The 14,946-nt window shown below is 35.8% G+C and overlaps 2 protein-coding genes across 2 annotated transcripts in view; one reads left to right on the plus strand and one right to left on the minus strand.

The window, feature by feature from the left end:
• The window catches only part of LOC127851528 (uracil phosphoribosyltransferase homolog), a 29,574-nt gene extending 26,113 nt beyond the window's left edge, over positions 1-3,461 (minus strand). The window contains exon 1 of the mRNA XM_052385353.1: positions 3,190-3,461. Within this exon, the coding sequence (XP_052241313.1) occupies positions 3,190-3,317 (128 nt within the window). The 5' untranslated portion in view covers positions 3,318-3,461. The remainder of the gene's footprint in view (positions 1-3,189) is intronic.
• A 103-nt stretch (positions 3,462-3,564) lies between these two features.
• Positions 3,565-14,946, plus strand: part of LOC127851523 (iron-sulfur clusters transporter ABCB7, mitochondrial-like) — a 48,819-nt gene continuing 37,437 nt past the window's right edge. Inside the window, exons 1-5 of the mRNA XM_052385348.1 lie at positions 3,565-3,760; positions 5,523-5,576; positions 9,910-10,110; positions 11,285-11,414; positions 13,526-13,712. Coding sequence (XP_052241308.1) covers positions 3,605-3,760; positions 5,523-5,576; positions 9,910-10,110; positions 11,285-11,414; positions 13,526-13,712 — 728 coding nt within the window. The 5' untranslated portion in view covers positions 3,565-3,604. The remainder of the gene's footprint in view (positions 3,761-5,522; positions 5,577-9,909; positions 10,111-11,284; positions 11,415-13,525; positions 13,713-14,946) is intronic.

Genomic DNA, 14,946 nt, shown 5'->3' on the forward strand with positions numbered 1-14,946 from the left:
TTCTGTGATTGTCACATCTTTTCACAGTTTGAACACGTACAAAGAGTGCCAATTAGACACTTGAACAAACACTATCACCCGCTGGACAGTACACACTAAATAATCAAATGTTGAGGGTTTTTTGTTTTTGGCGTGAAAACCCAGAGAAATGCATGTACATTATACATCATCATAAATTTATTGAACGCTGCGAACGCTAAGTGCTACGTTGATATACTCGTGTTTTTTTCAGCAAAACAAACACAATGTTTAACGGCTTTAATATATATGCAATGATGTAATAACAACAAATTATATACCACGATGTCATAATAACATGTACTTAAAAATAGAAAAGTAATGTATTTCCGATTTTCGGCTTATAAAGCATTGTGAATGTATGTACAACGCTCGGAAGGTAACGCGAGTAACACAAGTTATCCGCATTGGAGCCTTGAAACAGAAAATAAATAAGTAAAGCATATTTTAGTCCAAATAATTAGATGTAATCTACCGATTACATTTAATCTTTAAATGAAAGTGTTACTTAAACAATTTCCCGTGTCTTAAGGCGGGAATATTTTGCTAAACACTGTTAACAAAAGGGCTACACGTTATAATTCTTAATGAAATGCAAAAATAAGTATTAACATAATTAATAACGTCAATAAACACACGGTAAGATCAAAGTTTAAATGGAAAACTTATATCATATTTCTCGTAAATTACCCAGCGATTTTCCTTGTCCAATTGGGAAAAGTACCCGTACCGGTCCGATTGGGAAAAATTGAGTCGTGAAAACCTCAAAATTGGGAAAAATCGAGTCGTGAAATCCTGAAATTGGGAAAATCGCGTCGTGAAGTTTGGGTCTTATTGAATACATCATACAGTTCATACTTAATTGAACATACCCATTTAAATAATCATTTGCAGGCATGCCTTAATGACCATTAAGTTATAAAGTTTATATAAATAACAAAATATTATAAAGAACACACCAAATCAATTACTAGTTGTTTTAATCTCTTTTAAAGCAATGTCTCTCTCTTTCATTTTTGTGAAATTTCAACAATCTTTGATGTTTAATCATCACTCAGTTGCTTGCATCCCTCCCTGCACAGCATCATTATTGCTGTCAATGTGTCCTGTGATTGATGGTTCCGATTGGTTTTTTGGCATAATATTTGCTATTATGACTCATTTCAAACTACGATAAGGTTACAAACCGACGTAAAACAGTACGCTGGCTGCCTGGCAAAAGAACCGGAAACAGTAACAACTCTATTGATTGAATGCGCTGAATAATAAAACCCGAAATTAATCGAGCGCGTGGTTACACACAACTATACGATTTTCTTTGTTCGCTCGCCGAAAGTTGGTTTTTTTACGAAACTTTCTATCGTTTTGAGAAAAAATTCGGACGCTGATTGGGATTTTTCCAGATGCCGATTGGGAATTTGGGAATTTTCGCTCGATTGGGAAAGTACCGTTTTGGGAATTTGGGAATTTTCGTTCGATTGGGAAAGTACCGTTTACCGGTACTTTATAAAGAAGGAGGAAAATCGCTGTTACCAAATTATTAGTTTTGTCGAAATCAAATACCATGTAGAGAAACAAGGTATTTATAACCGACCAATGACGAAACACTATGCAACTTTCAATTTACACAGTGCTACGCTACATGTATATATTGCAACAATATGGAATTTGAACAGTGGTAGTGTATTCGGGCCTGGAATATAATTGATTGTAAGTTTTAATAAACATTCTGCTAATGCAATTAGTTAAATAATATTTACATGTTATGTTAAATAATTATTGCATGATCATTCTTCTGCGCTGTTATATTAATTTGGAGCCGTTAAAGCTTCCGACATTACTTCATCACGTTCATGTCGGAACGGGAGTATTTTAGCTAATACGCCCATTGCATACAACAACAACAAAAGCTTTATTATTGCAATGTATAATGTAAGTGTATACATATATGTTACAGGGGACAAAAATATTTATAAATGGCACTCGTCCTGCAGGACAAGTGCATTAAAATTTTCACTCGTCCTGCAAACACATGCACTTGTCCTTCAAATATGTGTGAAAGAAAGATTGCAAAGGACTGATATGACTAACAATGTTTCCTAAATCACTGCTAAAATGCTGCTTACTTAGTTATTCATGCCAGCTGATCACAGAAGAAATGTTAACTTACTTTATTTATGAGGAACACAAAATAAATAAATGAAGACAAATTTGTTTTTTCCTTTTTCTAATGCTTGCGTGCTTTCCATTTTGGATGGTTAAACATCGCTCCTGCCCCCTTTAAAGAACGCTCGTATGTCAGACATTTTTCAGATGAAATTCAGACTGGTTTAAAACCGTACTTCGCAGTAAAATAATTCTTAAAAAAAATCAATACTTACAGTGAATGAAGTCAGATGGTTCCCTGTCAACATGGACGCGCAAAGTTTACACCAAAAAGCCAATATTTACTCGGGACACAGTCTCGCATAACAACGCGCACCTGCTGTATGAAATTTACAATTACGATTTCCGGTTCATTCGCGTTCTACTTTCGGAATAGATATGCTTTAAGAAATGATTTTATTTAATGAAAAAGAGTCTTACTGGCCAGAAAATACATATTTTAACATCAGTTTTTTTTCACTCGTCCTGTAGGACGAGAGCTTTAGGGAAATTCACTCGTCCTTTCAAGATTTCACTCGTCAATACGAGCGGACGAGTGGAATTTTTGTCCCCTGTGTTACATGTACATGTAATGTAGTGTAAACCTTAATGTAAATCTCTTAAAAAGGTGAACCACGGCAGTTTGAGGTGATTCGCGCTGATTGCGTAACAGCGAGATACATTGCGCGACGGTCGCCGAGACATCACCCAAATTTTCTTGTCGCTCGGAATCACCGCAATTTGTCACGTTGCATCGATTGCGGTGATGCGAGAATCGCGGCAAAAATCACGGGTCGCGTAGTGTATCTGATCGCAATCGTGATACACTGGCTATCTCCGTACTACTCCGATTGATTCATGGAATAAATCGTCTGCTGATCCTAAGTGTTCTTATCGGTTTCTCGACCACGTGACCCCGCCGCGAGATAGCCCGATAAGGCCGAAGTTTCCAATCTGTGTTATCTATAGGTCTTTGCTCTTAACAATTATTTCCCAAAGTCTCGAACAACAACAACTGAAAATTACCTGTCTCTTAATACCGTTTGAAGTTCTCTGATATTGTCAGTTATCTGCATCCGTTTAAAACGAGGTCCCAAGTCTAAATCTTCATAATTATCTTTCCTTAGGGAGTCTTGAATAACATCTGGGTCCATTTTTGTGTCTTAGTTTTAACACAGCAGCCTCTCTTTAACAAAGCATGAGTTTTTAAGAGCCTTACAACACCCGGAAGTTGATTAAATGCTCAGAAATATAGTTATTAATTTACGTGATTTTTTTTTCATAATTTAATCTAACATATTAAAACACATATTTTTAAATTAACACATATTAATTAAACAGCAAGCGCCATTTATTTGTAAATTTATGCGACTTTTATAATTACTGCGCAACATGTTTAAAGTAGTTTCACTTCAAGGGAGGTTACTGTCAACAAACAATTATGGCACTGACATATCTCCTGAAATGTCAACGTGCACCTTTTACTTCCATTGACTTTTGCCTAATTAAAAATCAATGTTACTTGGGTAAAACATTCAGATGCATATCAACGAGTCATTTTGCTCAGAATCATGCAAAATGCTCGAGCTGTCATTGGGTAAGTATAAATGAATGACAGTGTTATTGCCTTCACTACCAATATATCAGGTGACAGTACTTGTTTGATTTCACGTCTGTGTATTCTTGTTTTCAATCATTAATATTAATGCCTTTCTTCGAAGAAGAGGGGGTATATTGTTTTGCACATTTCCGTCGGTCGGTCCGTCCACCAGATCATGGTTTCAGGATGATAACTCGCGAACGCATAGGCCTAGGATCATGAAACTTCATAGACATAGGTACATTGATCATGATTGGCAGATGACCCCTATTGATTATCAGGTGACTAGGTCAAAGGTCAAGGTCACAGTGACTCGAAGTAGTAAAATGGTTTCCGGATGATAATTCAAGAATGCTTAGGCCAAGGATCATGAAACTTCATAGGTACATTGATCATGACTGGCAGATGACCCCTATTGATTTTCATGTCACTCGGTCAAAGGTCAAGGTCCAAGTGACTCGAAATAGTAAAATGGTTTCCAGATGATAATTCAAGAATGCTTACGCCTAGGATTGTGAAACTTCATAGGTAGATTGATCATGACTGGCAGATGACCCCTATTAATTTTCAGATCAGTAGGTCAAAGGTCAAGATCACAGTGACTCACAACAGTATAATGGTTTCCTGATGATAACTCAAGAATAATTAGGCCTAGGATCATGAAACTTAATAGGTACATTGATCATGACTGGCAGATGACCCCTATTGATTTTCAGGTCACTAGGTCAAAGGTCAAGGTCACAGTGACAAAAAACGTATTCACACAATGGCTGCCACTACAACTGACAGCCCATATTTTAATTTGGATAGCAACTTAGTATATATTATTGTTCTTAATATCACACTTTTTAATAATGTCATTTCAAAGATCTTACAGCAAGTTTAAGTTACAGCTGAACTCTGTAGTTTTTGAAAATAGAAACTTGTGATCAATATCATATTGTGCCTTAAAGGAAATACATCAAGAAAATGAATACAAATTATCTAAATAACAATAGATGTTGGCGAAACTATTTTTTATAGTTATTATTCAATTGAGGAGGAGCAAGAGTTAAAAAACACAGACAACAGCTGACAATTTGCAAATTTCATAGAAATAGCATGTCTATCCATAGTATCGGCCCTCTTAACGAATACATAACAATTTTGGAAGTGAACAAATACAAAAACATGCATGTCAATCTAGAGTTAAATGTGTATTCTTGGACAACAAAATTTTAATCGAAATTGTTTTGATAAAATACTAGCTAGATTTTAACCCCCGTATTAATCTGTATCATGTAGAATGGTTCTCATAATATCAGCCATTCTGATTGGTTGCTAAGATTTGTTACTATTTGCATGTGCTTGTTCTAAAAATAGTATCTTAATGGAAAAATGAAACCCTTGCTTTTGTTGTTCTTCATTTTTTTTTGTACATTTTATTCAAAAATAAGTGGCATATAAAACATTTGATAAAGCAACTATCAATTCATAAACAAACTAAATTAACATAATTGTGTGTTATTTAATTAAAAAATCAAATCATCACCCTGGAAAAAACATGACCTATTTTCCAAAGAACACCGGAAATCATGAGAATGATCGTCGTAATAGTCTTGGATAACCATCAAATAAATTACAACTTGTAAAAATTGAAAGTATTAACTTTCTGATACTATTAGAATAAGGTTTAGTCTTGTTTACAATTTCTATCCTAGATATGAGACACTCAACTATGCAAAAAAAAATGGTTTCTTTCATTTTTGTTTCTCTGCAGGTAAATCAAAAGAAAAATGTCAATGGACAGAGACAGTCATTGTTCTTGAACAGGGTAAGATTTTAATATCCTAAACTTACAGCCTGTTTTTAGCTCACCTGAGCGATAGCTCGAGGTGAGCTATTGTGATCACTCAGCGTCCGGCGTCCGTCCGTCCGTCTGTAAAAAATTTGTAAACATTTTCTTCTACTAAACCATTGAGCCAATTTCAACTAAATTTCATGTGGAGTATCCCTAGGTCATGGGACAAAAGAATTGTTAAAAAAAAATTTGATCACATAACCAAGATGGCCGCCATGACCATATATGGTAAAAACCTTAAAAATTCTTCTTGTCAGAAACCGCTCATCAGATTTTCAAAAAATTTCACAGGGATGACCTTTGAGGGCTTCCCTGAAAAAGTTGTTCAAAGAAATTTGATTCGTCAAAAAACATGGCCGCAGGAGCTCATTGAACTTTGCATGTTTATTCGTTTTTGCCTATTTTGTGAAAACTTTCAAAAATCTTCCACATTTTTTGTCCGATCCTTTCCAAATTTTCACAGTGTCTTTATATCAATGAGGACACAAACCCTACAAAAAATGAGCATTATTGGTCCATGAAGTACAGAATTACCTCCCCTTGAATTGAGAAAATGGTGTTTATGCAATAAAGTCCAAATTTTTCATCCAATTCTTTCCAAACTTGTAAGGATTTAGCATGGTTCAAACAAGGGAAACAACTACGGTTTATGCATGTTCTTTTTATTACAGATTTGCCTCCCTTTAATTCATTCAAAATCTCATTTTACAGCAGAGATTCCAAATCTGACCTGTAAATGAGCCCCATATTTACTGCCGGTGCTATGTTACCTTTTCCCATTTGATCATTCTTAAGTATTGGTCTTGTAATGCTGCTACTGCTACTGCTACTGCTACTGCTACTACTACTACTACTACTACTACTACTACTACTACTACTACTACTTCTACTACTACTACCACTACTACTACTACTACTACTACTACTACTACTACTACTACTACTACTACTACTACTACAACTACTACTACTAGTACTACTACCACCACCACCACCACCACCACCACCACCACCACCACCACCACCACCACCACCACCACCACCACCACCACCACGTCTACTATTACTACTTCTACTACTACTGCCACTACTACTACTACTTTTACCACTACTACTACTACTACTACTACTACTACTACCACTACTACTACTACTACTACTACTACTACTTCTACTACTACTTCTACTACTACTACTACTACTACTACTTCTACTACTACTACTACTACTACTACTACTACTACTACTACAACTACTATTACTACTACTACTACTACTACTACTACTACTACTACTACACCACCACCACCACCACCACCACCACCACCACCACCACCACCACCATTCACAGTGACAAAAAACGTATTCACACAATGGCTGCTACTACAACTTATAGCCCATATAGGGGGGCATGCATGTTTTACAAACAGCCCTTGTTTCTATGGGATTTTAACCACAACTGTTCATGTTTATCTCCGACTTTAGGTCACCTGTCATGAAGTGACACGGTGAGCTTATGTGATCGTGTGATGTCCGGCGTCCGTTGTGCGTGCCTGCGTGTGTCCGTGCGTCCGTCCGTCAACAATTTGTTTGTGTAGACAGTAGAGGTCACAGTTGGCATCCAATCTTGATGAAATTTGGTCAAAATGTTTATCTTGATGAAATCCGGTTTGGGATTGTATTTGGGTCATCTGGGGTCAAAAACAAGGTCACTAGGTCAAATAATAGAACAACCTTCTGTAGACAATAGAGGTCACAGTTTTCATCCAATCTTTATGAAATTTGGTCAGAATGTTTATCTTGATGAAATCTGGGTTGGGATTTTATTTGGGTCATCTGGGGTCAAAAACTAGGTCAAATAATAGAAAAACCTTGTGTAGACATTAGAGATCACAGTTTTCATCCAACCTTTATGAAATTTGGTCAGAATTCTTGATGAAATCTGGGTGGGATTGTATTTGGGTCATCTGGGGTAAAAATCTAGGTCAAATAAATAGAAAAACCTTGTGTTGACAATAGAGGTCACAGTTTTCATCCAATATGTATGAACTGTGGTCAGAATGTTTATCTTGATGAAATCTGGATTGGGATTGTATTTGGGTCATCTAGAGTCAGGAACTAGGTCACTAGGTCAAATCATAGAAAAACATTGTGTAGACAATAGAGGTCATAGTTTTCATCTGATCTTAATGAGTCAGGTGAGCGATTCAGGGCCATCATGGCCCTCTTGTTTAATACGTCCCTGCAAAGCTGTTGAAGGTATTATAAGAATTATAATTGTCTTTCTGTTAGTCAGTGAGTCATTTCATCAGTCTGTCTGTAACCTTCCTTGTCCATTCCATATCTCCTATACCCTTTTGATAGATTTTTATTAAACCTGCCTCATGTTGTTGTAATTGAGATGATGTGCAGACGGGCTCATGGTCAAGGTCATATGTCATGTTCAAAGGTTTGAGCCTTCATTTTCGTTTCTTCACCATATCTCCTGTATCATTGAAGGATTGTTACATGAAACTTGGCTAAAATGTTTAGGTCTTTGAGACAATGTGCAGAAGGGAAGGGTCAGTCATGTTAAGGTCAAACTTTAATTTCCAAGGTTTGAGACTCCATTTTCATGTCTGGTTTGTATCTTCTATATTGTCTGATGAATTTCTATGAAACTTGCCTGAGGTTTTAAGGGTATTGATTATGCTGGATCAATTTGAAGGTCTTACTTCAAGGTCAAAGGTTTCATCCCCCATTTTCGCGTCCGCTCAATCTCATATCCTCTAATAGATTTTGAATTTTTTTTAACCTAGGTCATTGAAATTATGTGCAAAAGGTACGAATCAGTCAAACCTGCTCAAGGTCAAGTTTACACTTTAAGGTCAAAAGTTTTAGCCTCTATTTTGTGTTCTGGTCCATATGTCATATACCCATTGAAGGATTTTCATGAAACTTGGCAACACCTCACGATTATTGAGACAAAGTGCAGAATGCATGAGTCAGTCATGCTGGATCAGTGTCAATGTCATACTTCAAGGTCAAAAGTTTGACCCTTTTTTGTGCCCATTCTGCATCTTATTTTCGAATTTGGAGGATTATCATCAATCTTTGTGACAAATTTAAACACATAAGGATAATGTGCAGACAGCATGAGTAAGTCATTCTGGCTCAAAATCATGGTCACCTCTTTAAAGTAAAAAACATCTCAGCAGGGGATATAACTAAATCATACCACCGCATTGATATCTGCCTGATATAACGTTGTCCGATATATTTTTTTATATCATGGTCAACAGGAAGTTCTTATATCAGTCAATGTTTGGAGTAACGTCAGATTTTCAATAAAGTCAACAATTTCTATCAACATGAATCAGGTTCAACAAAACAAACAATTTGATACCAAGAACATACATATTTAATTCTAGTTTAAAGTCATAAATCACAAAAACGTTTATTTTTTTAAAAATCGCAACAGCCCGCACTGCATAAGTTAAATGATGTCATCAATGGGGCAAAAAATCTTAAATATCGATATAGTCATTGCACTCGCAAATGTTGCACAGAAAGTCAAGACAAAAGATAACTGTATGCTAATCCTCAACTATTTAAACAAACGATTTAACACTTTTATGTCGATATTGACACCATCATCAAAATGTCAATTTCAATACACATCTCCAAAATGGCATCTCCAAACTATTCGGTGAAGTGTGTTCTTAGATTAAATTTGTCGCTGCAGTCCATTCCTGATCTCCAATTCAAGACGTTCATAATTAAAGCGGTTGTACTCTTCCCATTCGTAGTGCAAACAATTTTTTTCTCTGTACGATGTTTAAAATAAGCTATTATTCGTGTTGTCTTTTCGAACGCCGTTTCTACATGTATGTCAACGTGTATAAACCGGATCAGCAAAATCAGCGGGAATCCGTACATATTCAATATAAAGAAATGGATTGTTTTGCAGATTTTAAGGAAAATGTGGTATAATAAACAGAAAAACAGGTTACTGTCCCGTCGTTTTGTAATATATCAGGCTCGGCACGAATAAAATAACGGCGAGGCTTCTCTTGGACTGCCTTTTGATTTGTTTATAATTTCATTAGTATTTTTTCAAGTTCAAAGACTACTCAGTCTGGATTTGTCTAAGTTTAAGTTTATGAAACACTTTGTTCCTTATTGTTAGCTAATTAATGAGTAAACAGGTATATCTTTCATCTTAATTTGTATGTTATTTCTTGCTTAAATCAGCTTATTTTAACAACAAAAATATGGACAATAACCAGACACACATAGCAGAGAATGTTGTTTGACTTAATTGAAGGTGCCGCCCCATCATGTCTTCACAAGGACCTGTCTCAACCCACCATCATCCAACCATGCCCCTACAGGTCTCAAAGGGGTCCCCCACAAAGTGGGAGATAGTGAGATCATTAAGACCATGCTCCACTACCTGTGGCCGGCAGACAAGCCTGAGACCCGTAGGAGGGTGGTGTTGGCACTGGGTTTGCTCATATCATCTAAGGTAAGGCAACATACAGTTTTCCCTAAGTGTTACACTCTGTTTAGTATTCTAACTGAAAAACTATGTCTGTACTTCTTTGTGTTCATCCATCCTTGTGCATGCAACTTTATTTCTCAACTACTAATGCACAGTCAATTAAACCTTTCAGAATCTTTAATTACATAGTGCAGGTGTGCATTCAACTAGGGTGCACTGATTCAATGTTTTGGTCTCATAGTCTTGGGACTTGGATGATTTCTGAAATATCATTTTATGCACAAGTCTTGACATGCTTGTTTAGTCTATTTGACAGCAACAACTGACAAGTTGTCCAGACATTTTAAGGCCATAAGGAGTTGTATGTTCTACTAGTACATTACACTTCAATGAAGATTCTCAAAGTATGGGACTTTTGTGAATATTTCTACAATTAGTATGTTATTGTCTGTGCTATTTCTCTGCATCAACTGGCTGAAACACAACAAACTTTGAAGCTTCCATTACCAAGATATTTTAAGAAAGTTGTGCTGCAGTTAAATTCATAGAGTAATGGTAGGTTGTCGTTTTCTGATATTAAATAAATTCAAAGTGATTTTGTCGTGTTTTTTTTACATCTGTTCATATTAATATAACATTTGAATGGGATGAATGAAAACAGCTGCACTAACTTTAACAACAAGTATAGATTTTACCTTGACATTTTTATTTTACAATATCTATGTACATGTAGCAGGGTTCGGTATGAGGAGAACTTATACTGCCTTGTTATATCAGATAGAGTGTCTGTCTGATTTGGAACAGGGAAGTCCAGGGTTCAATGCCTGTTGTGGTCAGGGACTTTTCTGGCTGAGTAACATTGGCGCCCCATTTTAAAAAACTTTTTATGGAAACTTAAATTACTCAAATAAACTAATATGTAATTATTCATTACTTTAATATGTTCAATATTAGTGCACCTTATAGTTGTACTTTTTTAGTTATGTTCATACTTCTCATTGCATTATGTGTCATGACAATGTAACTTAATAAGCCACCTTCCATCATTCCGTCTAGTATCACATTTACTTATGTCCTTAAAAAATGTTGATCACATATTAAAATGGTTTAATTGCTGTTCAGAATATTTTTTTTTACCCGTTATTTATTATTCATATTGTAAAACAATCCATATATATTTTGCTTGGTATTTTCATAGGCTGTCACAGTGTCTGTCCCATTTATCTTCAAACATGCAGTGGACTTCCTCAATGATTCTGAGAACTGGTTGAATCTTGATAACCCAGCCTCAACCATCATCACATCAGCCACAGCCATTCTCATTGCCTGTAAGTTTGTTATTAAAGTTGGCATGTTTTCTTTTGCCAAAAGAGGAGGGATATAGAATTGGCATTTTCATGTCTGTCTTTCATTCTGTCTGTCCTTCATTCTGTTTGTCCGTCATTCCCTGAGTCTGTCACAAAATTGTGAAATTTTAAAGGGTTATCAATTAAACAAATTTGCTTGTTTTTCTATGGTTCTATGTACATTTTAACAAAAATATGAAGTTTGGACAATTCTTGATCATTATAAAATACCAACATCCTCTGACCTAATTGGTGTAATCACTTATTTTTTGCTTATTAACCAGGTTTTCCGAAGGAAAAAACTGGTTATTAGATTGGCGAATGCGGGCGGGCTGGGCGGCTGGCTGGCTGGCGGGCTGGTGGGCGGGCGGAACAAGCTTGTCCGGGCCATAACTATGTCGTTCATTGTCAGATTTTAAAATCATTTGGCACATTTATTCACCATCATTGGACGGTGTGTCGCGCGAAATGATTACGTCGATATCTCCCAGGTCAAGGTCACACTTTGAGTTCAAAGGTCAAAAATGGCCATAAATGAGCTTGTCCTGGCCATAACTATGTCATTCATTGTGAGATTTAAAAATCATTTGGCACATTTGTTCACCATCATGGGACGGTGTGTCGCACGAAAGAATCACGTCAATATCTCCAATGTCAAGGTCGCAACGACTAAAATAGATTTAAAAAAAAAACAAACTTACAAAGGGGGTTAATTTTGTTTTTTCATTTCAAAAGTTCATTTTGAGTTTTCTCCCTTTATCAGATTTTTTTTCACAATGAAAATCTGGTTTTGTGACAATTTTGTCCCTTGTTTATAAGTTCAGTGTCTAAATGTAAGCAGGAAACATTGATTTTCAAATGGAAAATCTAAATTTTCCTTGACTTACACATATACAACTGGAGAAAAGATTTTCAAATGGAGCTTTGTAAACCATGACTTTTTGTCCAATTTGTGAAACAATCTAGCTTTATGTAAATTGTCTTGTTTAAAAAATACCAAAGTGTGTTAAGCTATAAAATATATGAGTCGCGTTCTGAGAAAACTAGGCGTAATGCATGTGCGTAAAGTGCCGTCCCAGATTAGCCTGTGCAGTCCGCACAGGCTGATCATGGACGACACTTTCCGCTTTTATGACATTTTTCGTTTAAATGAAGTCTCTTCTTAGCAAAAATCCAATTTAGTCGGAAAGTGTCGCTCTGATTAGCCTGTGCAGACTGCACAGGCTTATCAGGGACAACACTTTGCGCACAACCGTTAAGCCCAGTTTTCTCAGAACGCGGCTCATATATTAAAAACAGTGTAACAGATGCAAAGCAGAATATTGGCCATGTTTGCAATATGTTTGTGTTATGATTATAAAACTCATATCTAACTTTTATGCCATAGCACTGGATAAAATGATTTTACCAAGCAAGATAGGTGTCTACTATCTCTTCTTGCTTGCATATGTATGCAAATCAACCTCAGATTTGTCTTAACAGGTTTAATTGTTAGTGACTGTTTTTAATGTATTTTCTTGTCTGTTGAATTGCAAGTATTATTGACACAGTGTTATACATTTTTTGTTAAGAAGAGGAAAACAACATGAAATACTGACAATTGTTCTCACAGAAATGACAATTATGAAATTTGTTGTTCTAACCTGTGAGCGTGTTGCCTAGAAGGCTATAATTATGTTTCCATCCTGGATTGAGACCAAATTCATTTACCATGGAAACACTGAAACTCCTGTTTGGTGATGTTAGAACTATCTAGTTTAAAAAGACGAATGGCAAAGGCATTACTGCTCAGTTGAAAAAAGACATGTTTTTCATTTTTAATGACCCAGGAAAATGAAAAATAATGCCGTTTTGAAATAAAACTTAGCAGTGAAAGTTAGAAACAAATTAAAGGCAAAAATATATCAGTTTTGCCCCCCCCTCCAAAAAAAAGATGTAACAATTCAATAGCATGGATAAAGAATACTGTTACCATGCTTTTGGAAAATAAACACATGGTATATAAGGGTATGAACCAGTGCCCATAAAAAATGAGTGATGACCATATTTGTATGTTTAGGAATACAGATTTATAATCTTTAAATCATTTACAGATGGCATTGGCCGCACTACAGCCAATGCTTTCAACGAGTTGAAGAATGCAGTTATCGCTAAGGTCTCCCAGGACTCCATGCGACGAGTGGCCAAGAGCGTGTTCCAGCACTTGCATAACCTTGACCTATCCTTCCATCTCTCTAGACAAACTGGGGCCCTCTCAAAAGCTATTGACAGGGGAAACAGGTAAAACATGGAAACTAAATAGAAAAAAACATAACCTTGCAAGTGCTGTGAAGCATGTCTTTTAGGTTCCATCCTTAATAGCGTTTGATACATGTAAGCAATTAAAATGCTGACATCAATATAACTCATAATCAATGTTGACTTGTTTAAAAAAAATTGCTTGAAAAACACTACCTAAATAAAAATTCTTTATTTATTAAGCTGACTGAATAAAATGTCAATATATAATGATTCAACAAATCATTAAGTTCAGCTCCTTCAAGAAGTAAAACTAACAAATATTTATGAAACTTGTACCTCACATTAATTTTTCCAACTTTATCTTGATGACCCATTTAGGTCTGTACACATGATTGAAGCAATACATATTATAAAAGCTTGTCAATGGATAGGATGTTGTGCTAAATATGGACAGCACATGCTCAATATTTCAAAATAAAATCAACGCTTGTATACACCCAGCTAATTGGTAGCATTGACTGTACTTCACTGTTGGAACTGGTGATTATGTAAAACTGAAAACACTCTACAAGATATTGATTATTAATATTTAAAAAAAATACTTTTCAATTTATATAAGACATATTTAAAAATTATGTTCTGCCTAAGAACTTACTTTGAGTGTAATAAAAATATGTAAAGGTGTAACAGTACTGATAAAATCGTTAATCATATACAAGTAGGTGTGAAATGGCCATGTAGTTCATCACAGGCATGTGCTAATATAGTCTCACATCAGCACACACTTGCACCAGGTCACATAAACCATAAATAAATGTACCAGTATCTTCATTTATATTCAGTCTGTCTTGCTGCAAAATGGCCATGTTACCCAGCACAGACATGCGCTAATAGAGTCTCACATTAGCACAAACTTGTACCAGGTAACATAAACTATAATAAATGTACCAGTATCTTACTTTATATTCATCTTGTCTTGATGTGAAATGGACATGTTTCCCAGCACAGGCATGTGCTAATGGTCTCACATCAGCACACACTTGTACCAGGTCACATAAACCATAAGTAACTATACCAGTGTCTTCTTTTATACTAATTCTGTCTCGATGTGAAATGGCCATGTTTCCCAGCACAGACATGTGCTAATAGTGTCTTTCATCAGCACACACTTGTACCAGGTCACATAAACCATAAGTAAATATAACAGTATCTTCTTTTATACTCATTATGTCTAGATGTGAAATGGTTGTGTTTCCCAGCACAGACATGTGCT

The sequence above is a fragment of the Dreissena polymorpha genome, chromosome 11 (genome assembly GCF_020536995.1).
Source record: "Dreissena polymorpha isolate Duluth1 chromosome 11, UMN_Dpol_1.0, whole genome shotgun sequence".
In the NCBI taxonomy this organism is placed as follows: Eukaryota; Metazoa; Mollusca; class Bivalvia; order Myida; family Dreissenidae; genus Dreissena; species Dreissena polymorpha.